Genomic DNA, 27329 nt, shown 5'->3' with positions numbered 1-27329 from the left:
GAGCTCCTTCCTGGTTTGGTCTGCTGGGCGCAGCCTTCACACGGCTGTGCCCAGCAGACCAAAGGAGAAAGGGGCCAGCGGCCCCTTTCTCCTCCTCCCCGCTGCCACGGGGTGTCCTTGGGGCTTGAAGCCCCAGGGACACCCCTTTTCAGGCTGCGGGGAAGGGGCCTTTTGCCGTTTCCCTGCAGTCTGAAAAGCGGCAGATCGGGGCCTCAGCGGCTGCCGCTCTGGACACTGAGGCCCCGATACCCCGGGGAAAGGGGCGGGTGCAGCCCGCCCCAAACGGGCAGTCTGTAACCCGCCCTTGTTTACTTTTATCCTCAGTACCTGTGTGTCTACGTATGTCTCTGGGTGTGGTAGAAATTTCTTTTTTGCACTCCTATTTGCAAGTAGCAATATGGGAATGTACATATTAAAAACCAAAATGAGCCACTTAACAATTTCAAAAAAATCAAAATGTTCACAGTTGCTAGTTGCCATTAGTAGTTATGACTCAGGATCAGCAGAGTCAACCATCACTATTTTTTCTTAATAGAAGACTATTATCCATTAGTTATAATGTGACATCTCACTTCCTAATCATGAAAATTATTATTATTATTATTATTATTATTATTACGCTTAATCACTTGGAATCCAAGCGGATTACAACAATAAAAGAGGATACAGTTAAAATTTTAAAACCATTATCCCCCCCCCCCCCCCCAGTATAAAAACATACTAATACTAAAAAGTGATTAAACCAGACAGATATTAAAACAGTAGTATAAAATCACAGTTAAAAATAATGGAAGATTTGTAAAAAAAAAAAATGACTTGAATCCAAACATAAGTGAGCAAAAGGAAGATTTCCTGTTCCCTCCTCTCTGCTATAGCTGCCAATGTTCCCTCAAAACCCATGGGAGGGCCTCTTGAACTATATAGGCATAAAGGAGAACCACCCCATCATGAAGGGAGCTTCACCTTGTTTCAAGCAATAGCCTTCCCTCAAACAGCCTTCCATCCTTGACATTCCAGAGAGCATTTTGACTAGGGCAGAGGCAGGCAACTATAGCAGGGAGCAGGAGACATAAAACTCCCCTTCCAAGAACCTTCTTCCATTTACTATCCTAGGAACCAAGCTAATATATATATCTGCTGTTAAAACAATTAGAATGAAAGGACAAAAATATCAGCTTACATTGCCAACTGTTGTTGACCTGGCCCAACAAACAGAAAGGGCAGCAGTGGGACTCACCCTTCTCTAGCTAGTAAAATGAAACATCACATTGTATTGACCCTGTGCGCACACTAGTTTCTTAATTATTTGGAGCAGTTGATGCTACAAAGATCTAATATATAAGAAATCCAGTACAGTGAAGATTCAGCAAATTCAAAATGAATTACAATCAGCAACTGCAGAGCTGTAATGCAGGTATACAAAAGTATATAAGCAGATTTCACTTCTCCCACCAGATGTTTTTCCCCTCTCTCAACAAATTAATCTGAAATGTTTACTCATCACTAGCTATTATCTTACATCATCCACTTGCTGTTCAAGCTTAGATTTTGTTTTGGACAGAGTGTTGACTTTGTCTTCTTCAGCCTGGAGGTCATCTAAGGTCTGCTGGTGAGCCTCTTGGAGGGTTTTCTTCTCTTTGGAGAGTTTGGATATGTTTTCATCTAAAGCCGCCATTTCCTCTGTAAGATTTTTAACCTAGGAAACAATAAGTAACAAGTGAGACCACCAACCTGCTCGTAGCACTGTGAGTTAAGAAATCACAGATTGATATACAGGTTGAGTCTCCCTTATCCAAAATCTTGGGACCAATTTGGATTTATTTTTATTTTGGATTATGTGCATATACATAAATTCTCTATTTACATTATCATTTTTTTCTTTTAAGAAAAATCATTCCCACTGGACTTAAAAGAGTCAACAAAGCAAAATATATATTGTCCCACTCTGTAAAAGAATTGAAACCACATGATTGGCTGAGGATCTCCCAGTGAGCAGCACCAAATATAAATCTGCATGCCACATATCTGCATACAACAAACTCCAGTTACTGTAACATACTGAGTCAGTAACCCTTTTTCAAGAATTTACTAAAGTTATTTGCCTCTCTCTTCACCCTGTCTCTATTGGCCTGAGATTTCCCCCCCTACATTAGCATTAGAAGGAGCCCTGGTGGCGCAGTGGTTAAATGCCTGTACTGCAGCCATTCACTCAAAACCACAAGGTTGCGAGTTCAAGACCAGCAAAAGGGCCCAAGCTCGACTCAGGCTTGCATCCTTCCGAGGTCGCTAAAATGAGTAGCCAGACTGTTGGGGGCAAATTAGCTTACTTGCTAATTAGCTTACTTGCTGTTCACCGCTATGATCTTTGGAATAGCGGTATATAAATAAAACAAATTATTATTATTATTATTATTATTATTATTACATATTCTCTTATGAAAAATATTTAACTGTGAGGTTTCATAATAGTATAATATAACACTTCAATTTCTTCACCTTGTTTTCTGTTGCATGCTTCTCCTTCTCTACTTTGGCCAATGTTAGTTCTAAATCATCAATATCTTTTTTCAGTTCTGAGCACTCATCTTCAAGCTTTCGCTTTTTTGCTGTCAATTCAGCATTCATCTCCTCCTCATCCTCCAACCTTTCAGTCAGTTCTTTTATTTTTGCTTCGAGCTGAATCTTGCTTTTGATGAGACCCTCACATCTTTCTTCAGCATCTGCTAAATTTTCAGTTTCCTGTCGTAAAAAAAGAGAAAGCCAGACTTTTTTTTATTATTCATAACAATCAGAGCTATATAGAACCACTGAAATTGTCTTATAATATGGAGAAAATATGGCAAGATGTTCTTTTCTTTTCTGACTCAACTGTAAAATATCTGGATACAAGCTACAAGAAAAGAGATTCCACCTTAACATTAAGAGGCATCTTAATGTAAGGCTGTAGAGCAGTGGAACACACTCCCTCAGAGAGTGGTGGAGTCTCCTTCTTTGGAGGTCTTTAAACAGAGGCTGGATGGCCATCTGTTGGGGATGCTTTGATTGTGACTTCCTGCATGGCAGAGGGTTGGACTGGATGGCCCTTGCGGTCTCTTCCAACTCTAGAATTCTATGATTCTAGGTATCAATAATTTATGCTATACTATACAAGCAGATTTTTTAGACTAAAGTCTATTATAGTCTGTTTTCATTAGGCCTTGATAAGTTTTCTATACATTGTACAACTAGCAACATATTTTTTTAAAACAAATGAAGTGATTTATAGCAATAGCAGCCTCATTTATCACAATCAATTCATTCAAAATATTTGTGCCTCTGTCCCACTCCATCTACCCCTGCAGACTTAAAATCTCTACTCCCATCCTACAGTACAATATTACTTGAGTTTTATGTAACATTCTTCTACCTGCACTGGCTATTGTTACTATTATTAATTTATTTATATCCCACTTTTTCTTCAAAATTAAGACTCAAAAGAGACTTACAATTTAAAAGAATGCAATTAAAGCATATTAAAGTGAACATTAAAGTAGAAGTAAACTGTTACAGTATTAAACCATATCACTCGTTTAAAAATGAAATACAGTTTTAAAAGATAGAAGTACTTAACAATAGTACACTCAAAACATTAAAACACCCAAGACTTTCTGTTTTAAAAGCCTGTCTGAATAAAAATGTCTTAGCCTGCCAATAGAAGGACAACAAGGAGGGGGCCATTTTGGCTTCCCTAGGAAGAGAACTCCGGAGTTTAGGGCAGCCACAGAGATGGCCTTCTCTTGTGCCCCCACTGTGGTTTTGATGGTGGTGGGGCCAAGAGGAGGGCCTCCCCTCATTACCTCAGAGCCTAAGCCAGCTCATACAGGAAGATACAGTCTGCCAAATAGCTTGGACCTGAGCCATATATGGCTTTATAGGTCATAAGCAACACTTTGAATTGTGCCCGGAAACAAATCGGCAGCCAGTGGAGCTGCCTGAACAAGGGCTTTGTGTGGTCTCTATAACCTGCCTCAGTTAACAGTCTAGCTGAAGCTCTCTGGACCAGCTGAAGTTTCCAAACACTCTTCAAAGGCAGCCCCAAGTAGAATGTGTTACAATAGTCCAAACATAGTTGGCTGCCTATGTTAATGGAAACTGGCTCAGGGATCAGCATGGAAACAGTGAATTTTGTAAAAACCAAATACAATGCATCAGTACATCTGAACCTTAACAAACATTGTGAAGACATTCTGTAACAGTCTTATGTGTTCAGGTAGATAACTGGCAGTAAGATATTGCTGTGATCCATGCTGTTACATTATGGGAAATTATTACTTTGTCTAGAGATGAAAGCAGTTAGTGTTGGCCAAGTAGGAAGATCAAGGGTGCTGTTAAGGAAGCATGAATTACTTACAGACTGAACCTGAAGCTGAAGGTCGTTCTTCTCTTGCACTAGTGTCACCATTTTTTCCTCAAGTTCTTTTCGCTTTGCTTCAGACTTTGCTAGCTCTTCTTTAGTTTTCTCAAATTCTTCTTTCATGTTGGCCATCTCTTTCTCCGATTCAGCACTCCTCAGCAAAGGCTTGATCTTGAAATACAACTTCATCCAGGGCCAGTGCTTGACATTCATAAATGAACGAACATTGTATTGGATGATGTAAATGGATTCTCTGTGAATGTATTGAAAGAAAGGTGCCTCAGGTGGGAAATGGTTTCAGCTGTGCATGCTCCAATTCTATAAAAAGTGATCACCTATCTCCTATGGCTTCTACTTTCCAAACAATAAGAAGGAAAAAGTTCCAAAAGATTGGGATTGGATTTGGAACATAAATGACCACAAGGATTTCAAAACCTGAGTTCAAGAGCACCAATTCAAACTGAAGATGAGAAAGTAACAGTGGAATATTTCCCACACATTCTTGCTCACAACGGATGACATCCTACAGGCAGAGGATCATATTGACTGATAATGGCATTTTCTGATGCTAATGTCTACTAATAAATTTGAGTGGACCGCTCTCTGGAGGCTCAGAGAGGAAACAGCTAATTACCTTCTTGCATTCATCTTCTGAAATTCAAGCCTCATAAGGTATCCTCTGCACATTGCCTGTGTGTGGGTGATGAGGGCTACCAACTTCTCATCTCTCATTTCTTCCAGCAGCCCCAGGAGACCAGCCTTGAAGAATACCTGTGACATTTTGGTTAGTTAGAAGCACCGTTTCTCATGAAGCAATCTCATAACAATAACAAAGGGAAAGATGAGTACAGTGGACCCTTGTTATACGCTGAGGTTTGGTTCCAAGATCCCCCGTGTATAACAAAATCTGTGTATGCTCAAGTCCCATTAAATATGACATAGCAAAATGGTGTCCCTTATAAAAAAAGGAAAATCAAGGTTTGATGTTTGAAATGTATACTTTTTTGGAACACTTTCAAACCATGGATACTTGAATCCGTGTATAAAAAATCCATGGATAAGAAGGGCCGACTGTAATATGTAGTGGCCAGGGCCATACATATCAGCAGGTAGTCAAAATGATCTAGGTTTTAATCCCAGTTTTAAAGGAGCTAGCCAAAATTCTGACCTCCATTCCCCCCAAAGGGTTCAGTATCTTGGATCTCTCTCTGAATATTAAGATTAAGACCTACAACAGATTCACTGCTCCCTCAACATGGGAGACACCAGCCACTTTTTCAAAAGGTACATGAATGGGATGATCCCTGTCCCTTGGTATCTTTTACTTCTGCTCCCACCAACAAGGTAAGGAAAAGTGGAGAAGTGTATTGAAGGGCCAAATCATCCCAAACCAATAAAATAGGACCCAGTCATCAACAATCCTGACAAGATGCTACTTTTGTATGGAAATTGACTCTTTACGTGTAATGGCAGACTCCCATACCTTTGGTAAAGGATACACTTGCATACATAATGGGATTTTGCATTATTTAAATAAACTAGGTATGCTAGCCACAGCATACTTAATATTACCTCCTTTCCCCCCCTCCCTATTCTGCTCTCAAGTATTCCCTTTAATCTTTATCTGCTGGAAACACCTGCCAGGTTCTGTGCTTGTCAGTACCTTAGTGTGGCCAAATCTGTATTGATTGTGATCAACATCGATGGATGAGAGAAGTTTCTCACAGGCCTTCTTGCTGTCAATAAACTGGCCTTCTGGGATTGCAGAAGCATTTAGAATTTTATAACTGTGGTAAGAGAGGCAGAAAAGAACAGCGAAATCAGAGAATATGTATCACTAGTGCAAGGCACTCAGGCCTTCATGGGGAAATAAAACATATGGGACAACTTGTTCTGCCACCCCCTTCACTAGCACAAATGTCATTTCCCCTCAGTAATCCTCCAGTACTCAACAACAACAACATCAACAACAACAATAAAAACTTTATTTATATACCGCTTTTCCAATGATCAAAGTGGTGTACATCAAGAATATAATTACATATATATATAAACTCAATGTAATTTCACCTCAGAAGAACCCTTCCTACTCTTAGGATGATGCTCAGGTAACAACCATCCATGTTGAGAATAGGTCCTATCCCTTTCATTAAATTGAGGCGAAAATCAAGGTCTCTACCCAGATCCCTCCCGGGGGTGGTGGACCTATTAGGATGGTCCACCCTCGAAGGCTAATGGAACCCAAAAGGTTCCAGGAAGCCCTAGAGGGACACATGGTTGGAAGTGACGGCGACTCTGTTGATGCCCTGACTGGTATTTGGAATACCGGTCTCTCGAGGGCTATACACAGTATCGCTCCCAAGTGCCCTCTCAGACCCGCTTCCAAACGTAAGCCCTGGTATACGGAAGATCTCCGGGCAAGGAAGCGGGAGCTGCGACGGCTAGAGTACCGTTGGCGGAAACACCTTCGCTTAGACGACAAGACTCTCCTAGCCCAACGGTTAGAGGACTACGGAGAGGCGATACGAGCAGCAAAGAATTCGTTCTATGGTGCTCGTATCGCATCCGCGGAGTCGCGGCCAGCAGAGTTGTTCAGGGTAGTCAGAGAGCTAACTCAGCTCCCTCCTGCCCTGAACCAGATCCTTGAACCTTCTAAGGCCTGCTGTGACCAATTTAACAACTTCTTCGCGGATAAAACTTCTCGGATAAGCGAAGGTCTTAATGCTGACATTCAGGCAGAACCTAGGGTAGAGGCATCCAGAGCCTCCGTGGACTTTGTTAAACTGGATCGGTTTGAGTTGGTAAGTACCGATGATGTGGACAAGATCCTCGGAAGTGTTCGGAAGACAACCTGCTCTCTCGATCCCTGTCCCTCGTGGCTAGCAGCCCAGGGGGGACCGGTTGTGACTCTATTGTTACACCGGATTATTAATACATCTTTGAGGGAAGGGCAATTTCCATCTCTTCTTAAATTGGCCATTGTAAAACCTTTATTTAAAAAGCCCTCCCTCGACCCCCTGGTACATAATAATTATCGGCCAGTTTCACTGCTGCCATTCTTGGGGAAGGTGATCGAGAGGGCGGTTGCACTCCAGCTTCAGGCAGTCTTGGATGAAACGGATTATCTGGACCCATTTCAAACTGGCTTTCGGGCGGGTTATGGTCGCCTTGGTCGATGATCTCTGTCTGGGCATCGACAGGGGAAGCGTGTCCCTGCTGGTGCTCTTGGACATCTCAGCGGCTTTCGATACCATAGACCATGGTATCCTTCTGGGGCGCCTGGCAGAGGTGGGTATCGGGGGCACTGCGCTCCAGTGGTTCCGGTCCTACCTCTCCGGGAGGTCCCAGATGGTGCAGCTGGGAGACGTGTGCTCCGATGAGAGGGCCCTTAAAACTGGGGTCCCTCAAGGAGCCATTCTGTCTCCCATGCTATTTAACATTTACATGAAACCGCTGGGAGAGATCATCCGGAGACATGGGGCGCGGGGTTATCAGTACGCTGATGACACCCAAATAATCTTCTCTATGTCTCCGACTGATGCAGTGACTGAGGATGGCGTCTCTCCTCTCGTGGCCTGTCTGGAGTCAGTAATGGGCTGGATGAGGGAAAACCGACTCAAGCTGAATCCAGAGAAAACGGAGGTACTCGTGATAGGTTCCCCTGGTCCAGGAATGGCGGTGGTTCCACCTGTCCTGAACGGGGTCACGCTCCCTGTGAAGGACTCCGTGCGCAGTCTGGGGGTGCTTCTTGACTCGTCCCTTCACCTGACTGCTCAGGTGAATGCGACGGTCAAGAGCACCTGTCATCAGCTTCGGCTTATTCGCCAGCTGCGCCCATACCTGGCCCAGAGGGACCTTGAAACTGTGGTACATGCTCTGGTAACCTCGAGACTGGATTTCTGCAATGCACTCTACATGGGGCAATCCTTATACCAAACCCGGAAGCTACAAATGGTACAAAACATGGCAGCCAGGCTGGTCACTGGTACTTCCAGGGCCAGCCACATTACACCGGTGCTAAAAGATCTGCATTGGCTGCCGATCCGCTTCCGGGCGCAATATAAGGTGTTGGTGATGACCTATAAAGCCCTAAATGGCTTGGGCCCAGGATACCTGAAGGACCGCCTCTCCCCATATATTCCGTCCCGCACCCTCAGAACATCTGGGCAGCAACTACTTAGGGTTCCCGGGGCCAGGCTTGTCTCCACTACCAGGAAGACATTTTCCATCGCCGCCCCGGCCCTTTGGAACACGCTGCCCATAGAGCTCCGCTCGGCCACCTCCCTGGCCCAATTCAAAAAGGATCTGAAGACCTTCCTTTTTGGCAACGCATTCCCCGACTAAGTTGTCCTACGGACCTCCTTCCTCCTCACTGGCAAGAGGACCGGCTAACTCGGGGCTTTTCTGTTTTTTATTGTAATGTTTTTAATGGTGTGTAATGTTTTTAAAATGTTGTAAACCGCCCTGATCTGAGGAAGGGCGGTATATAAATAAAATTTTTATTATTATTTATTATTAATTATCTATAGAGACATTTTCGGACCATGCAATATTCCACAAGAAAGCAAATCCCATGCGATTTTGTCTTTCTGTGTGTGTCAGAGACAGACAGATGAAGAGAACAAAGAAGAGGTGTAGAGGAAGGGGGGTTTGAGCAAGGGAAGTATTTATGAGGTCTGCATACAACTGTCATTCTGTGACCAGATTCACAGATGCTTTTATATGAACATAAACATGCTATGTTGATATATGTTGGTATGTTTAAGAGAAGTATGTGTGGTTTTCATGTTATTGTCTTCATGTGTTGTTTTTATGTTCCTATGGTTATAAAAATATTTAATAAAAATAAATGTGAATAGACTTAGAATTTTATCACACCAGCCTGCTGTCCTGCCACAATCACACTAGTTTAAAAATGGAAGCATACCAGTTTGGCATTTCTTATTACACTTTTCCCCATGAGAGTGCTTTGGCGATCCATGGCCACATGATTTGTTTTCTGCCCTGCCAAATACCATCTTTTGAGAAGAAGGATGATAACAAACAATTATGGTTACCAACTGCCTCCCAAACCAGCTGCTGTGTGAAGATGACATAGAAGCCAGTTTCAGGAAGGTATTGGCAGCTGCAATCACTGTTAGGGGTAGGAGGAGAGGAATAGAATCATGCTGGCTCATATCACATGACTGTCTGAGAAGCAGAACTGCAGAAGAAGGCACAAGGCAGTAATGCAACAGCAGCGAGACTGAGAGTCTATTTACGGGTTTTGCCCATCAATGAAAAGTACAGTTCAGTAACAAATGGAATGCAAGGCAACAGCAGGATGGACACACCATTGTGTGATAAGTATCATCTAAAGGCACTTTTATCCTGATAAAATTCTGCTTTTCTAGCCTCATATGATAAAGTCCTTAATCTCCATGTGAGATGGAAGAGTTTTATACCTTTCCACAAATGATGGCACGTTGAATGCATGTTGTGCCATAATCCAGCAGAACATGCATTCATTTGGTAAGCTGAAATGTGGACTGAGGCAGTCTACACTGTAACATGCTGAAAGGATTAATAGAACTGATATTGAAAAGAAAACTATTATGGAATTGTCCAATTGTGATATGTTCTATGAAATCAACCTGACACTAAGGATCAATCATTACAAGAAACCATTATCTTTGATAAGTATTTTAAATAAGAATAAGCAGGTTCTCACTGCTCATGTAAGAATTTTTTAATGGCAATCAGTATGTTAGCAGAAAACACACTATTTCAGATTAATTTACAATAATAAAAGGGTCTCTATATATGTGACTATGTGTGTCTCCCAACTTCAGAACAATCAGTCTGGACTTCTGAACTTGATGTGCATACTAAGAAGACCTTGAGGATGTACATTTTGGAGTTGTTTAGATTTTAAAATAGATGGATACATTTTAACTAATTAATAATTATCTCTTGCCTACATTCTCATGTTGAATTGATAGTTGCCATTGAGTTACTGGACTATGCCACAGCAGTCACCAGAATCCTTTGAAATAAGAGGGATGCACAGAAGGAAGAAGTCTACTTAAGAGCAGAAAGCCTTGAAACGTCAGGAAGAAACTCTTCTAGAACATGGCCACATAGCCCGAAAAACCCACAAAAAACTAAGAAAGCCTTGATGTTTACTCCAAATGCTTGCAGCTGGTTCAGAGCAGGGCAGTGGAGAACCAAGCTATAAAAACTTTTATTTCTGGTCTTTCCTCTATTCAAACAACACAGGTTAACACACACACAGAGATACACATACACAGGTAAAATGAGAATTCATGCTTAATATGTATTCCTCTCTTCTCTCCTTTAGCTGAATGATAGCTTTTTGTACTTTGTCGTTTTACTGTGCAAACTGCATTGGGAGGAGGAAATCAGTATATATGAGTGAAAGAAGATGGAGATCAAGGGGCCAACAGTGGATGGCGTAGAGGTAAGGAAGACTTTATCTTTCAAGCTGCACCTGTTCCATATGCACTCACTCAAGAGTAAGCCCACTGAATGCAATGATATGTATTTCTCAGCAAGCTTCTCAGTCAGACAATTTATAACTCCCACTAAAAAACCTGCTGTTTAGAAGATGCCTAAATGCCGTCTAGTTGTGAGTCCTACAAGATCTGGTCTTCAGTCTCATCTATTTCTACCAATAAGTGAGGTTCTGTTTGACTCCAGCTACAAAGAGTTCTGCTCCTCCTGAAGGGACAATGAGACAGTGGAGGTCTTCTTTAAAGTTAAACAGGAGGAAGGAGGAGGAATGTGATAGTACCTTTAAGTCTAACTGGTTTTTATATTTGCATGAGATTTCATGGCTATAAACCCACTTCTTCAGATGCTTACTGGGGCAAGATTTAGTTTTGGAGAAAATGTATTGAGCTGCTATTTTGAGAGAGAGAAAGAGCAGCTGGAAAGAAAAAAGCTGGTGGGTGGGGGAAAGAGGAGAACACATTGAGCTTAGGGTGAGACAAATGGGGTTTGAACCTGGGCAAAGCTGCATATTTTTGCTAGTATTCCCATGAAAAACAACAACTTTACTATGCCACTTGGAACACAACCTTTTGGTTATATATAAACAGCCTATGCTTTGTTCTGTTCCTGTTTTGAGGTGGTAAGGTACATGAAAAAATGCTGTATCTTTTATTTCCTAAAAGTATACCTTTATAGCATATAGCATACCATATTAACAAAGCTTGCACACATCTGTAGCTCTTATTTCTATAGCTGTGAAAGTAGAGTATGGTCGCCCCTCCTTTCTTGCGGACTTGAGGTCTGCTGTCTTGACTATTCACGGAGGGGCACCCTCTGTTATTATCAATGGGGCATGCCCTGAGCTCGTGCACATGTGCCCCATTCAAGCCTATGGGGCTTGGATATAGGCGAGTCTCCATTTTCATGGGGGGGGGGATCTGGAACAGATCCACTGCAAAAATGGGGGGCTGACTGTATAACTAATTTTAGGATCACTTGAACTGTACTGCCTCTTCAGTAGTATTTAGGAAACCAAATAGGTTCAAGAACCAAGGTGAGGCTGTGTCAACCCTCTCCTCAGATTCAATAGCTCCCTAGCAAAGTCTAGACCAATTAATTGTTAGAAGAAGTCATACCGTTGCTTAAAATCAGCATAGATGATTCTGCTGGGGAAGCCTTTCCTACAGATCCGAATACCTTCCAGCACCCCATTACATCGCAGTTGGTGCATCACCAGGTGGTGGTCCATTTCACCTTTGAATAGGAAGAGGAAAAAATAAGAGAAAATATCAAAATCTTACTTACAGTCATTCGGGTTCTGTAATGTCTCATTCGTACTGAGAAGCAATAATGGATTATTTGAATAAAACACTTGACTGATTAAGGTTCAGAATTATGATTTCATATATTTTATTGTGGTCCTTCCAGTTTTTTTAATACTACATAGAAAATCTGTTCTTAACAGTATTAAATCAAAGCTGTATATGGATTTAGGAGATCCATATGCCATGGATGTTTACAAAGAGTGAACATTTCCTATACAGAGATTACAAGTCAGACTTTTCACTGATGTGAAGCTTCAGCACTGAGACATTAACTTACCTGGTGTCTTTGTTTCGTTAGGGATTAGGCAGCGGACAAAGTGAGGATGGGTACTTCTCAGATTAGTCATAAGTTTGTTTAAATTCTCCTGTACCAGGGGAGGGAGGGGGAAGGAAAAAGTTTTAAACTTGGCAGCATGTAGATGTTTCCCTTGTTAATCCATGGGGTGTAACACTTTTTAAAACCTGAGGGTTACATCTCCCTGGAAAATGTGCAAAAGTCTGCATGCTTGTGCTTCTTCTATCCTCTTTTCTGTCTCACTTTTCACTACTCTTTCTAATCACACTTTGTCCTTTCTTCTGCTATCTCCTTCTATTGTGCTATCTCTTCCTCTCTTTCCTGCTTGCTGCCAGGGGAGTGACAGATTGTTCTTATTAGATGTCTGAAATGAACCCTTGTAGGTGGCTTGCTTCTTTTCATAACTGTGATGTCCATTCTTCCAGCACCCCACCCCACTTGTTTCCCCCATTCCTCCTCCTCTGGGATTTTCCCATTGACATTAAATAGTCAGGGGGCTACATACAGCTTTAAGGCTAAAGATGGCCTACCCCTGAGCTGTACTATAACATAGGGGTGGGCAAAGTGCAGTCCATGGGATGCAGATAGCTCTCAGTAATTTTCTGGATAGCCTTCTCCACATCAAAGGTCCAATGTCAAAGTCAATTTCAGTTTTGGATTAAAATGTAGTGCAGACCACCCCTACACTTTGTTATGCCTCCTCATTGTGAAAACAAAACCATACAAGAGAAATGGGAGTCCAGACACTTCCATGTTTAATTTTTCCTCCCTTTTCCCCTGGTGTGGTCGATGGTGGGCCCCTAGAAGTGAGAGATTGATCATGCCCCCCCCCCTTCTTCAGGCTGCCAGAGTTTTCCCACCTCTGTTAGAAAGCTAAAATAAGTGCTGCATACCCTGAAGACAGCCGACACTGTCTGGAAGGAGCCTCCCTTCTTCTTGGCACCTTTCTTGCTGCCACCACTGTCACCTTAGAATAAAATATCAAGCAGAGAATGATATATGACCAGAATTGGATGATGAATATAATTCCTTCAAATGAAGGTTGGATTATTAAAATTTTGGAGTTGGCAGAGATGGATAAACTTTCAGTGTTATTGAAGGAAAAAAGTAAGAATAATTTTTGAAAGGCTGTGATTTAAAAAAAACAACAACTTTATTTGAAGAAGAAACAAACAAAGATGATGCTTACAGACTGGGATGCTTGAAATACTTTTGATTTGATTTAAGAACCTAATGCTCCAGATCACAAATAAATAATGGTTCTGTTGAGCACTTGAGAGGAAGGGATTAAAGTTTAAAAGAGGAAGCCTAATTTTTTGAGACTAGTGAAAGCTAATTGAGGATAATCTCTCGTGATTATGTCCCTCAAAGCCTAGCCCTTAACTAGAATCATCACTGCTCCTTGAAGTCTTAAATAGCATGCAAACACATATTTATCTGTCATTGTAACATCCGTACTGTGGAAATAATCCAGGTTGATACCGGAAATTGTAGTTTTGTAAACTATTTAGTCTTCTCTGTCCGAGAGCTCTGATGCCACAACAAACTAAAATTCCCAGAATTCCATAGCATTGAGCCATGGTAGATAAAGTGGTGTCAACTTAAATTATTTATCCAGTGTAGATGCAGCCTAGGAAGGAGCCAGTATAACAGATACCTTGGTGATCTGCTTAGTCAAGGTCAGTTCAGATAAGACAAGAATGATCTATGAATTCAAAACAACTAATGAGTTTGCTGATATATAGTTTGCAAGAGAGGGTTCTGCAAATTTCCCCAAAAGACTCTGCTTTGCTGCTTTAGACCAGGACAGCAAGATTCAGGGACAAAACAGACAGCCCCTTTGGAGCGGCTCTGCATCGCCCCTTTCCTCATTGGATTGGAGCTACAGCAACCACATGTCGCGGCCCCGATCCCATGCTTTGCCAGCACTAAAAAGAACAACAAAATGCTGCTCCTTTTAGTGCTGGCAAAAAGGTGCCCTTGCTGCACATGTGGCGGCTTTTCAGGGTTTCTTTGGAGCAGCACATCTAAATGCTACACCAAAGAAATGGCATGACGCTGCCCACTGTCTGGTCGGGCAGATAGTGTGATGCCAACATCTGGGTGGAGTCGAATGTGCGGCATGCAGTCACCACACTCCCACTCTGCCCTGATGTTGGCATTTATCGCCAATCTGTTTAGCCCCTCAGTCTCCCAGGAAGATTCAATGTATAGCATTTCCCCTCTATATAGTCTCATCTTGCAGTTTTCCATGTTTGTAGAATAAATTACCATGTTTGCAAAATAAATTTAGCTTATGCTAAATGTGAGAGATGTAGTCTTCTATGGGTCAGCTGTGCTGAATAAGAAAGACTGTTCCCTGAAAACTAATCTGTGCAGTTTTCAAAGTCCAAAGCCTTACCATCCTGTGTAGAGCAAGCGCCTAACCCAAGAATCATCTGAGATTCCTGGTCCAAATGGTTGAACCAAGACAGCATAACAGAGACAAATAAGAAAGAACTAGAGATGGTACACAAGTCTCTGATTTTCTGAAATTGTGCTTACCAGTTTCTGTACCCGAATAGTTGGAATAAAGGAAGGATAACAATTTCAATGATGATTTTTGATACAGCCCGACAACTGTTTCATTGAGAGGGTCCTTGTTCTTATCCAGCCAGCCAGTGATGTTGTAGTCCACAGTGCCAGCATAGTGCACCAGGGAGAAATGAGCCTCAGCCTTGCCTTTGACAGGCTTGGGTTTCTGGAAATTGTTGCTCTTGCCAAGATGCTGGTCATAGAGCTTGTTCTTGAAAGAAACGTCTGTTGCCTTGGGGAACATGCACTCTTCTTCGAGGATGGAGAAAATGCCCATGGGCTAGAGGGAGAAAGAGAAGCAGATAGAGATCTTGTTAACAGAGTACCTGTAATGATACAGCAATGTGATAGGTTATGGAAGATTTGGTACAGTAGCTTCAGTTGCATATTTTGTTACATTAGGTGCTCTTGAATAGGAATTCACAAATCTTCTTTCCTTATTTGAAAAACTGCCAGCCATCAAGACAATTTTTGCATTTTGAGAATTTTTTGGCAAACAAAGTGAAGATTTTTTGCAGAAAAAACAATGGTTCATACCCAAAAGGCTGTGTTTGGTTTTCAGTGCAAAAACATAATTTTTGCACCAAGGATCACTGCTTTTGGCATAAAATCCACTGTGTAAATTTCCCACCCAAAAATATTAAAAATAAAATAAAATAAAAAAGAAACACTTTTATTTTGTTCTTTTCCAAATCAACATTTTTTATACAGTTGTCCACATTTGTGGGGGTTAGAGGTGCAAGACCCCCGTGAATGTGGAAAAACTGCAAAACTCCCACCCTCCTGCCCTTTTAACTGACTCCCTATCACATTCCCAGGCAGTTCTCCATCCCTGGAAAGAGGTGGAGCATCAGCCCCCTATCCCTTTTCCAGGACAGAGAGTTGCCTGGTTCACCAGGCAGCTATCCGGCCTGAAAAGAGGTGGAGGATTGGTCTTGGAAAGGGGTTTGGGGGGACCAATCCTGGGGAACCAGGCAACTATCCATCCTGGAAAGAGGTGGAGGATTGGTCCCCTAAGCCCCTTTCCAGGATGGGGAACCAGGAAGCTCTCCATCCTGGAAAGGAGCAGGAGTTGGCACACGCATACATCTTGGTTGCTCACTCCCTCCTGGGCTTTCTTTTCTCCCAAGCGGAAAAGCCAGGGAGGGAGGGAGGAGGAGGATGCATGATCAAAACCTTATGAATGATCAAAACCACGAGTGCCAAAGCTGCGAATGTCAAGGGACAACTGTATTTTCCATTCTTGTGTTCAAAAATGAAAGAAACAAAGATTTTAATCCCTACCTTCTTTACCATTAAACTGTGAAATTTCTAACTGTCCTTTGGAGCTGTATTACAGACATTTGATACCAAGAGGCCTTGTAAAGGAGTCCTTGCTGAACATAATACAAGGGAAGTTTTGGTGGTGTGAGGTGGGGAGAGTTATATGTTGCACAACTAAAATGTTTAGTTCAAATCCCTGAACCAATTGCTCACTTTACAGTTCTTCCAGAGTGGCACAAAGAAGCAACAGTTCTTCCAAATGAGCTGTTCATGTGATGCTAGGAATTGCCAGTTGATGCTCCCTCCATGTCTACTTGCAGCCTCTCATGCACACAGAACAATATCACACTATATTGTTACAGAGCTATAATTCCACTGCAGCTGTCATGGCTAGCTCCTGTGGAATTCTGGGATTTGTAGCTTAGGGAGGGGCATTTAGAATTCTCAGCCAGAGAGCTCTTAGGCCTCACTGAACTACAAGCCCCAGAATTCCACACAAGGCCGCAATAGCAGTTAACCTGGAATAACCTGGAATAATAGCACTATAGCAGTGTAGTGTGATATTAGACTTTTTATTTTCGTCCCTGTGGCGGGGAGTGAGAAAAATGAAGGAAGGTATACGATATCATAGCATATCGTAGGAGACATTGGCCAATAATCATTAAGATCTCTTGAGTGATTTTGCTCACCCATTGGCTCACTTACTGGTGCATGCCTTTCCCCCCCTACCCCCATAGCAGTGAAGAGGAAGAATGGTCAAGGAACCTGATATGAACAGCAAGTACTGAGCCATACAAAATAATGCTGAGAAATAAAACAGGGATTGCTACAAGAAATACCGCTCACCTTCTCAATAAGTTCAATGCAGGCAGCCAGATCCATTCCAAAGTCAATGAACTCCCAATCAATCCCTTCTTTCTTGTATTCCTCTTGCTCCAGTACAAACATGTGGTGGTTGAAAAACTGTTGCAGTTTCTCATTGGTAAAATTGATGCACAGCTGCTCTAAGCTGTTGTACTTTACAAACAGAAGAGAATTGTTGCATTTTTAATGGCTATGTACATACTGAAGAGGTTTACTTCAATAGAATCACAGTAACTTGAACTTACATCAAAGATCTCAAAGCCAGCAATGTCCAGCACCCCTATGAAGTGTTGTCTCTGCTGCTTTGTGTCTAGTTGTTGGTTGATACGAGTTACCATCCATAGGAACATCTTCTCATAGACTGATTTTGCCAGTGCACCCACAGAATTGTACACCTACCAAAGGAAAAGCAACAGAAATAACTACTTTTTTGGAATGCTGCACTGGCTTCAATTCCATATACAGTTAAAGTACAAGTTTTGATTTTGATTTTTTTTTTTTTTTTGAGTCCTCTCTATAGACTCTGGTCAATGGTCAGAATCTTGCTCTCGGTGTTATTATGCTGGTATAACCTAGAAATATTGGTCACAACCACCCTGTTTTGATTTTCAGGAGATTGTTTTTTCTGATGGAAATGTTTCAATTTATTCTCCGTATTTGAATGAAAATGTCTTTGGGCTGTTGCTACCTGCTGGACATTTTGTCCTTTGGTCACATATTCATTTCCAACTTTCACTCTTGGGTAACACAGTCCTTTGAGCAAATCTGCAGAGTTTAGGCCCATTAGGTATCCTGCCTTGTCAGCCACTAGAGACAAGAAAACAAAATAGGAAAAAAATCTTAGTCTCATGTAAGATATCTCTTTGGCACTGTTAACATTTGTCATTATCCAGAAATTATAAACTACGTTCATGTCATCTCCACTAAAAACTTCAGACAGATTGTACTGATCATGGTAATGTAACATACTCACTTAAAGGGCACACAGCTTTAATACTGCCATCCAATCATTGAACATTTTTGCATGCTTCCTTTCTTTTCTGACTCTACAACTGCCGTCCTCTGTTTGTTGCTGCCTCTATTAAAGGCATGTATGTAATGATACCATTGGGATTATAGATAAATCACTTCCCTGCTTCTGTTGACCATAACTATTCAGACTCGCATGCCCATAATCCCAGACTAGATTCTCTTTCTTCATCTTGCTGAACATGATGGAATGTTGGAAGCATGGGGCAGAATGTTAAGAATTGGTTTTAGCATATAATATGTTAATTGAAGTACCAGAGAATGCTGGTAACAGCAGTGTGGCAAAGATTTGTGTAACAACACAGTGCAGTCCATAAATAACACTACATAACATTTACCTTCTGTGCCATCTGGTTCTGCCTGCTCCTCCCTCTGTTTCTGCTTGAATTTCATGTTCCCATAGTGCATTACTGCACCTGTCAGTTTGTAAATTCCTACCTTCTCCTCCGCACTGAAACCCAAGATATCAATGGCACTCTGTAGATAGGAGAACACAAAAAGTCAAACTTCAACATGCCTCCAAGGATAGATTAGGTTCTGCTTCAGTAAGAAAACAGGGCAGATTATTTTCCAGCCTTCTGGACCAAAATATACTGCTGACCATAGAAATTCACCCACTAGACAAATGTAGTAACCCTGCATTAAAAGTGCTTGTTTGGGGAAAGATATCAATACACTTTTACCTGGTGGGAAAGAAATGTGCATTGAGTGAGCAATTAAATAATACATCCTCAGGGATACTTACATCAGTTGCTAACAGTTCCTCTGAATCATCTATGCTAGCCACAGTGAGTTCTCCCTGACTCACAAATGGGAAGTCATAGGGATTAGTTGAAATTAGCAGCAAGTCTGTAAGGAAAGAATAAGATCAGCTATACTGGTTTCCTGTTCACAACCCTGATTAATCTAAATGATGGCCTAATGTACATATAATACAGCCTCAACTTACCAATCAACTCTGGTTTCTTATTTGACATTATCTGATAAAATATATGGTAGCTTCTTTCAGCGGAAAGCTGAAATGTTACCCTGGATTTCTCAAGAAGATCTGAGAGAATTGAAAATAAAAATAAGTAAGAAAATCAGAAGGTGTTTTCTTTATTCTTCTTCTTAATTCTTCATGCAGAGATGTGGTTGCCACTCACAGGTTTCAATGTCAGCAGAGGCAAGCTTTCCTGTGGTCCCAAAATGAATTCTGATAAATTTACCCTGATGAATTGAAAAAATAGTCCATTGGTATTAAATTTTCTTTTCCTAGTTACAAAAAGCATGCACACATTTAATTTATAATAAATATTTTTCTTAAGAAAATGCCCTATACTTACAAAACGTGAAGAGTTGTCATTTCTCACAGTCTTGGCATTACCAAAGGCCTCCAACAGAGGGTTGGCCTGGATGATTTGATCTTCCAGGGTCCCCTAATTGTAACATGAAATTTTTAAACTGAATTTCATTTTACATGCATGGGAAAGTGCAAATGATCATAGCGGCCTCAGATATTCTGTTGAACTAGACACAATATTAAAATAGTTTGTATTATGGATGGTTGAAGAAAATATTTTTTCCAGTAGGGGTTTTATTGTGGGTTCAACTAATTTCTCCACTCACACCTGCTTGATTTTCAAGATTGACAAGGATATATGTAAAATAGGTCTGGATTGTATTACATACCTGCATTTTGCCAGGCTGTGCTTCTTTCTTCTTGTCCCCAGCAACTGCAATTGTTGCAAAGTACTGAATGACACGCTTGGTATTCACAGTCTTTCCTGCACCAGATTCTCCACTTTTGGAATGAAATGATATAAAGAAAATTAAATGAACAAATACTGGCTGCTTCTATTCCAGGATCTGTTAAGCTCACAGTCTTTCTTCATTTCTTTCGTGTTTTCCCCCCCGATCAGTTGACTGAGGAATTAAGGGTGGTTTCAGGTAGCACTATCACTGGTGTGTAAAGATGCTTATACTGACTGTAATCCTATATCTTCAGTGGTAGCACAAGGCCCATGGAAAGGCTTTTTCTGTAGCAAGGGAACTGCCATAATCACCAAGAGCTTTTGATAATATTTACTTTGAAGTCAGTTTTGTCCCTCTGCAATGTTAATTAAAAACTTCCTGCTTGCAGCTTCTTCCACTTTTACTGCTTTTGTTGACCAAAATAGTGGAGTTACTGATGATTATGTTAGTAGTGTATTGCAATATAAACCTTTTGGAAATTCTATGTAAATTGAACAGTATGTCTTCCTTTGTACCTTGAGAGAAGATGTTCCCTCTCATTTGGGTGGGGAAAAGGTGGATGAGGCATGTGATTCATATTAGCAAATGCAAAAGCTGTTGCAGCAAAATGAAAAAAAAAGGCAAAGGAGGTCAAATATCTGAAAATAACTACAATTGCAAATGCAGTAGGTTAATAATAATTAATAATTTGTTTTATTTATATACCGCTATTCCAAAGATCATAGCGGTGAACAGCAAGTAAGCTAATTAGCAAGTAAGCTAATTAGCCCCCAACAGTCTGGGTACTCATTTTAGCGACCTCGGAAGGATGCAAGCCTGAGTCGAGCTTGGGCCCTTTTGCTGGTGTTGAACTCGCAACCTTGTGGTCTTGAGTGAATGGCTGCAGTACAGGTATTTAACCACTGCGCCACCAGGGCTCCATTGTATTTGAAACCTAGGTCCACGGTGATCTGTGGCCTCGAAACAACTGAAGCAGAAATTGGTAGGTGCCAGATGTGGTAGGAAAATGCTATTAGTTCTTTTAAAGCTTGGTCCCATCTTGTTTCACATGTCCCCATTCCTCCCTGAGAAAGACGTTCCAGAATTTCTTAAGCCATACTTTATAGAGAGCTACCTGCCACATTTACATCCATCTCTCTACTGCCTTCTCTATCACTTTCTCCTCCTCTCATTTATATATATATAAGTTATTTCCAAAGGAGGAACAGCAACTGACAAAACAGGACAATCAAAACAGATTGTTTAACCAGCAGATAACCTGTTATCATTGCTCAACAGAAAGGAATAAAATGACACAGATGCTCAAACAGGAAATTTTTCATGAAAGATACAGTCGCCTTGAAGCATTTCAATTATGCTTGATTAATCAATACAGAGCAGGCTTGGGCTACAATGATGGCAATGAAAAGCAAGTATGGAAGCAAATAGTGACTGCATTGTTCTCTTTTACAGTATTAATTATTTTTGAAAAATACTCACGTGATCAGGACTGACTGATTTTCACGGTCTGAAAGTTTAAAAAAGAAATAATAATCAGTTATATTTTAGCCAAACCTCCTATTAGTTAATTTGAGAATTCTACTTTGATAGCTGCCTTACACTGAATCAGACCACTGGTCTGTCTAGGTGATACTGTGTAAACTTACAAGGTAATGGGGTATCAGACGTGGGTGAATAAGTGCTCTTAGGACATTTGTTGTGATCAGGACTGATTCATTATATTTTGTTGTTTAAGTGAAAATACAAGAAGGTGCTCACCCCAAATCCATGTATGTAGGCCTACAAGATTGGCAGTTGAATTTCAACAGTAGCAATGAGGCAGCATCCTCCAATATACCACAGGACAGCAGACTAGTTTTGTCATCCAGCACCTTGTTGCCATTCACTTATTTCAGGATGTGCAGCCTGAAGCAGCTGTCATACTTAGCTGAACAGTAGGGCCCCAGTTAGGATATTTAAAAAGCAACATGTGTGGGATGAATATATAGGTTTCATATGCAAGACTTATTTATTTCTGCTGTTTCTTGTTTTGTTTCATTTTGTTTTTGTTTTGGAATTTTAAACCCACTCTCAGCCTAGTGTTTTCCTTTTTTTCCTTAACTATCATGCTACCTATCATGCTGTGCCTCCTAAAACAGCATTCCACCCATCTGGCTTTCCTCTTAAGGGGTTCTATTGTTCATGCATGAAAGACTGCATGGATCAGAGCTAGAAAACAATAAATAGGGGACTGTAGTGGAGATAATGGGTTTAACTTTCATGACACCGATATTTGTGTGACCTAGAAGTGTGATATTCTAGCTGGAGACTAATTTCTGGTTACTCACCAGTTAACATGAACTGATAGGCATTGTCAGAGATAGAAAAGATATGAGGAGGGGCTTCTTGACGTTTTTTACCCCTGTAGCCAGACACTACTTCTGGATTATATACTGGCAGCCACTTATAAGGGTTGACGGTGACACAGAAGAGGCCCGAATAAGTCTACAGAAAAAGTAGATAACAATATTGGCTTTTAATATATAGAATAGATGTTGGATTGAAAAAAAATGGTGTTAAGCTTCAGGTTCAGTTTCAACTCACATAAATCATCCAAGATGCATAACGCTCTTTGAGGTTATACAGGACAGCAGGTTCATGGAGATGGGTCATCATAACCATGTCCTCAATTTTATCAAATTTTGGAGGATTCATTGGAAAGACTTCATCTTCCTTAACTGTTACAGTCTAAGGGGTGGGGGGAAGGCAGAAAACATGAACAACAATAAGAAAGGAGTGTCTTGATGCAGGCCAGAAATGTCCAGCCAGTAGCCTGAGGTATACATTCTTATATATTTTTAGCCTATCAAAATGTTTTAAAATCAGAAGTTAGGACACTTAAAATGCTTTAATAATTATTGCTGGACTAAGTAAATTCCTTTTGCATGTAAAACCAACATTTTTAGTGTTTGGTAATAGCTGTTTGTATCTGCTGTGTTTACAATCTGTTCTGCCAGTCATGAACATAACTGTGTTATTTGATATCATGATATCAGCAATCTAGTGATGGCCTATGATGAAGCCAATAATAATGTGATATTGATTTCAACATCTGCTCATTTCCAGATGAAATGCTTCTTGAACCAGAAGCAAAGAAAAGACGATGAATAAAATGTGTTCTAACATTTAAAAAGTTAAGATCAGATTTGTGGTGTTTTTAAACAATAATGTCTTCAACATTTCTCTTAAAAGTAAGAAATGAATATTAAATAATCTGAAGCTTTAGTAATGGCTTTCTAAGATTTATTTTAAAACATTATGAAAACTGGTTGAACTCTCAAGGGCTTTCCCAATACCAGGGAAAGTACCATCTTTCTCTGTACTTCTCTGCATGACGTTGTGTCACTTCCATTCTCTTTCCAACGAAGACTGTTATAAAATCATGCCTTCTGTTATGCTGGAAAAACCTATTCGGCAAAAGGCAGGTTTTTACAACTGTCCCCTTGGGAAGTAGAACAGAAGTGCTATGATGTCATGTGGAGAGGCCCTGAGAAAGCCAGTATTCTCCCATTATGTTCTGGATTTCTTTTCTCATGTGGTAAGGCCTCTCTCATGTATGTGTGTATACTGAGAATGATGATGTCATTGTTGTTTTGTACCTTCAAGTTATTACAAAGGTGAACTTAGCGTTTTCTTGGAAATATTTGTTTAGAAGAGGTCTGCCATTGCCTTCCCCACACTGATTATGACCTATTCAACATCATATTGTCTGTTGAATATAGTAAAAATAAATATTTAAAAGGTTTTTAAAGCAGCAAAGACATGCTTCCACTAACAAATGCCATCATATCTCTCACAACACATGTGAGAAGCCAGAAGATGATTCACAAACCCCTTTCAGTTCAATACAATTGTTTTACTTGCTTCTTTTGGATTTCGTATGCATTATGCCACTGCATATATTTCCCTGTAAAGCTGTTCATGAGCACATACAGGTTGGGTCTCCCTTATCTGGAATTCTGAAAATCTGAAATGCTCCCAAATATTGTCATATGGGTGGCTGAGATAGTGACACCTTTGCTTTCTGATGGTTCAGTGTACACAAATTTTGTTTCATGCAGAAAATTATTAAAAGTATTGTGTATAAAATTACCTTCATGCTATCTGTATATGAAACATAATTAATTTGAATTATGAAACATAAATTAATTTTAATGTTTAGACTTGGTCCCATTTCCATGATATCGCATTATATATAAACATATATGCAACTATTCCAAATTTTGAAAAACTCCAAAATTCAAAACACTTCTGGTTCCAAGCATTTTAGATAAGGGAGACTCAATCTGTATGCTCCATAATTATGAAACTCTTTCTTTACATGGTGTCAGTTTTGTAATGAAGCTGACTGTTCCCAGTTTCCAGATCACTGTCTGGAAAACTGAGAGACTCCTGAAACGGTAATCAAACAAGGGTCATGCAGCAAAAAGATTAAACTCCTACTTACACGGTCATCTTGAGTGATCTTTACAGTGATTTTACCAGGCTCTCTACTCTGGATTATGCCTTTGACATACATTTCTTTGTCATCCACCACAAAGCAGGATGATTTAGCATCAAATGGGCGATTCTGGGCCTCAATCCTCTCCTTCTCCGGTTTCCGGAGATAGGGAGCTGCCTCTCCAAATATGGCCATCTCAGAGTCCGAAGTCATGATTATAGATTGGCTGAAAGGATTAACAAAATATTCAGTTTTTCAGTATACTAGAGATCACTGAAATAAGAGAAATATTTATATTACTTTTATTTTTTTTATGTGCAACAGTAGTTTTACATGGATTTAGATAGTATGACCAGGGATAGGCCATATATTTGTGTGTGGAACAATCTGTAAACATTCTGTAGTTATGATCTTCCGCTCCTAGTTGTCATTATTTCTCATCTATCAGAAAATGGACAAAATTATGGCTCAACTTTGGATGTGGCAGTTCTAAACAAAGATACACTATTGTAACCAAACTATTCTCTAAGTTTTTTTTAAAAAAAACATGATGTTCTTCTTACTATACTTTTTTTTAGCATTTCCCATTATATAACCAAAATATAGTATGTGTTTTAACAGTTCATCAAGCTAATGTAAGGTTTTTATATCAGATAATCAATCTAAAGTTGTAAAAAAGCTATTCCATACCATTGTATTTCCTGTACAGTCGGCCTTCCTTATCCACGGATTCTTTATCCATGGATTCAAGCATCCAAGGCTTGAAAATATTCCAAAAAAGGGTAAATTCAAAATAGCAAAGCTTGATTTTCCATTTTATATAAGGAACACCATTTTGCTCTGCCATTATATTTAATGGGACTTGAGCATCCACAGATTTTGTTATCCATGGGGCATGCTGGAACTAAACCCCAGAGGATAACAAGGTCCCACTGTACTTCTGTTCTGATACAGAAAATGCATTTTACAGTGGGCATGTTTAGTCAGTTTATTTATTTATTTAATGTATATGTCACCTTTCTCCCAGAAAGAAATTCGAGAAAGCTCACAGTTATAAATTACAATACAAACATTAAAAAACAATTAAAATTATTTCAATAAAACAATTACATAAAACATACAAAAGTTAAAAAAAAGTTATAAAGTTAAAAACAAGATCCCACAGGGGGATCTTGTTCTACATTTTTGTGTCTGCCTTTCTGAGTGCTGCTTTGTTCCTGCATTCAGTGGGTAAATTTTGGGTTTCATGAAAGAATAAGTTCCTATAAACTTAAAGTCTGACCAACCAGAACTAGATTACAGTAGTCTGACTAAAAGACCCATTGGAAACAATACATTTTGTTTTATATCAGTTGACACAGATAATTGTTCATTCAAAAAGGCAGGGGAAGGAGGGAAGTTGATTTCCTTGGATGGTAGTGGCTAGAATTTGATCTTAGTATCATAGAGTTACAGAGCTGAAAGGAATTGAAAGGGTCATCTATTCAAACCCCACTGCCATACAAAAATGCACAGCTAAAATATTCATGAAAAATGGGCATCCACTCTGTGTTTAAAGACCTTCAAAGAAGGAGAGTCAACTACTTTCCATGCCAGTCTATTCCACTGCTAAATAGCTGTTACCACCAGGAATGTATTCATAATGTTTAGGTAGGATCACTTTTCTTGCCATTTGACACATTATGTACACATTCTCATTCTATAATCCATGCAGATCCTATACATACCTCTTTAATTAGACAAAAAAGGATCATGCTGATGTAACTCAAAGCAATGTTACTGTTCTCTCAGTGGCCATTTCCTTCAAGCATCATTTCAGTGAGGATGATAAACACCTTCCATTGAAATATTTCATTATTAGATCTGGTTGTAGCATATGATGTGAGTAATGTGAAAGTGAACATTACAGAATGAGCATATAAAGGCTATTACATATAAGCAAAACTGCATTAAACTGGGTCAGACCATTAGTCCATCAAGGCCAGTAGTTTCTATTGTAACTGGCAGCAGCTTGCAAAATATATAGGCATATGTCCTTCCCTGCCCATCTATCTTGAGATTCCTGTTTTTGAAAAAAGGTAGCAGGGATTATTCTGTGAATTTCTGTCTGCAAAGTAGGTGGTCTACCACTGACCTACTGAATGGGCTTAGTTAACTGTGCTCCTCTCTAAACTCGTCTTTTAATGGAAGTGAAGAGTCAGATATATCAGATGTATGTTTAAGTACAGTATATTAATTATTTATGTTGCAAACCACAGGCATGCTGAATTGAAGTAAAATTGCTCTTACCGTCAATTACCAAGTACGTAGATCTATTTCTTTTGAATTGGAATTGGAAAAAGAAAGATTGGTGAGAAAGAGAACATGTTTGGCATATAGCTAACTCTCTGTAACACAAATGAATACTGTTGGGGAAGGCATAATAATAAATTCATATTGAAAGTTCCACTTCTATTATTTGTGCTTTCTCATCTATGAGTAAGCTCTAAACTTTTGTAGAATACCCTTGCAGTTCATTTCAAACATAGACACAGTTCCAAGAGAGTTTGGGTTGATCCCCTTTGTTCATTTGAGCATGCTTTTCAGAAATGCTTCCAATATATTATAAATTAGATATAACGGCATGCATTTCAGCTTTATGAATATTATTTGCTTTACTTTGTAAAACTTCATGGAGAATAACCATATCAATCTACTGCAGCAAAAACACCCATTTTGTAGCACCTTAAAACTAACCAGATTTAGTTAATACAAGTTTTTTCAGGCTGTAGCCCAGATTACAACTAAGGAAGTAAACCAAATTTCAATGTTGAATAAAACTTGCTAGTCTTCAAGGTGCCACCAGCCTCTTCATTGTTAACTGTTTTAGTGTGACTCTGG

At 40.1% G+C, this 27329-nt stretch overlaps 1 protein-coding gene across 1 annotated transcript in view; it reads right to left on the bottom strand.

The window, feature by feature from the left end:
* Positions 1-26770, bottom strand: part of LOC149322105 (myosin heavy chain, skeletal muscle, adult-like) — a 54786-nt gene extending 28016 nt beyond the window's left edge. The window contains exons 1-23 of the mRNA XM_089534714.1: positions 26739-26770; positions 24456-24675; positions 22553-22696; positions 22297-22453; positions 21449-21476; positions 19907-20018; positions 19561-19653; positions 19381-19444; positions 19185-19283; positions 18981-19084; positions 18574-18712; positions 17895-18013; positions 17452-17601; positions 17189-17359; positions 15050-15359; positions 13399-13472; positions 12488-12575; positions 12022-12139; positions 6057-6180; positions 5028-5164; positions 4391-4646; positions 2497-2739; positions 1520-1696 (exon numbers count right to left, since the gene is read on the bottom strand). Coding sequence (XP_089390840.1) covers positions 1520-1696; positions 2497-2739; positions 4391-4646; positions 5028-5164; positions 6057-6180; positions 12022-12139; positions 12488-12575; positions 13399-13472; positions 15050-15359; positions 17189-17359; positions 17452-17601; positions 17895-18013; positions 18574-18712; positions 18981-19084; positions 19185-19283; positions 19381-19444; positions 19561-19653; positions 19907-20018; positions 21449-21476; positions 22297-22453; positions 22553-22696; positions 24456-24662 — 3114 coding nt within the window. The 5' untranslated portion in view covers positions 24663-24675; positions 26739-26770. The remainder of the gene's footprint in view (positions 1-1519; positions 1697-2496; positions 2740-4390; positions 4647-5027; positions 5165-6056; positions 6181-12021; positions 12140-12487; positions 12576-13398; positions 13473-15049; positions 15360-17188; positions 17360-17451; positions 17602-17894; positions 18014-18573; positions 18713-18980; positions 19085-19184; positions 19284-19380; positions 19445-19560; positions 19654-19906; positions 20019-21448; positions 21477-22296; positions 22454-22552; positions 22697-24455; positions 24676-26738) is intronic.
* Between the last annotated feature and the right edge of the window lie 559 nt (positions 26771-27329).

The sequence above is a fragment of the Sceloporus occidentalis genome, unplaced genomic scaffold (assembly GCF_023333645.1).
Source record: "Sceloporus occidentalis isolate IW3139 unplaced genomic scaffold, rSceOcc1.0.p SCAF_1, whole genome shotgun sequence".
NCBI lineage: Eukaryota > Metazoa > Chordata > Lepidosauria > Squamata > Phrynosomatidae > Sceloporus > Sceloporus occidentalis.
The sequence above is the reverse complement of the archived record's forward strand: the minus strand, read 5'-3'. Positions and strand labels throughout refer to the sequence as shown.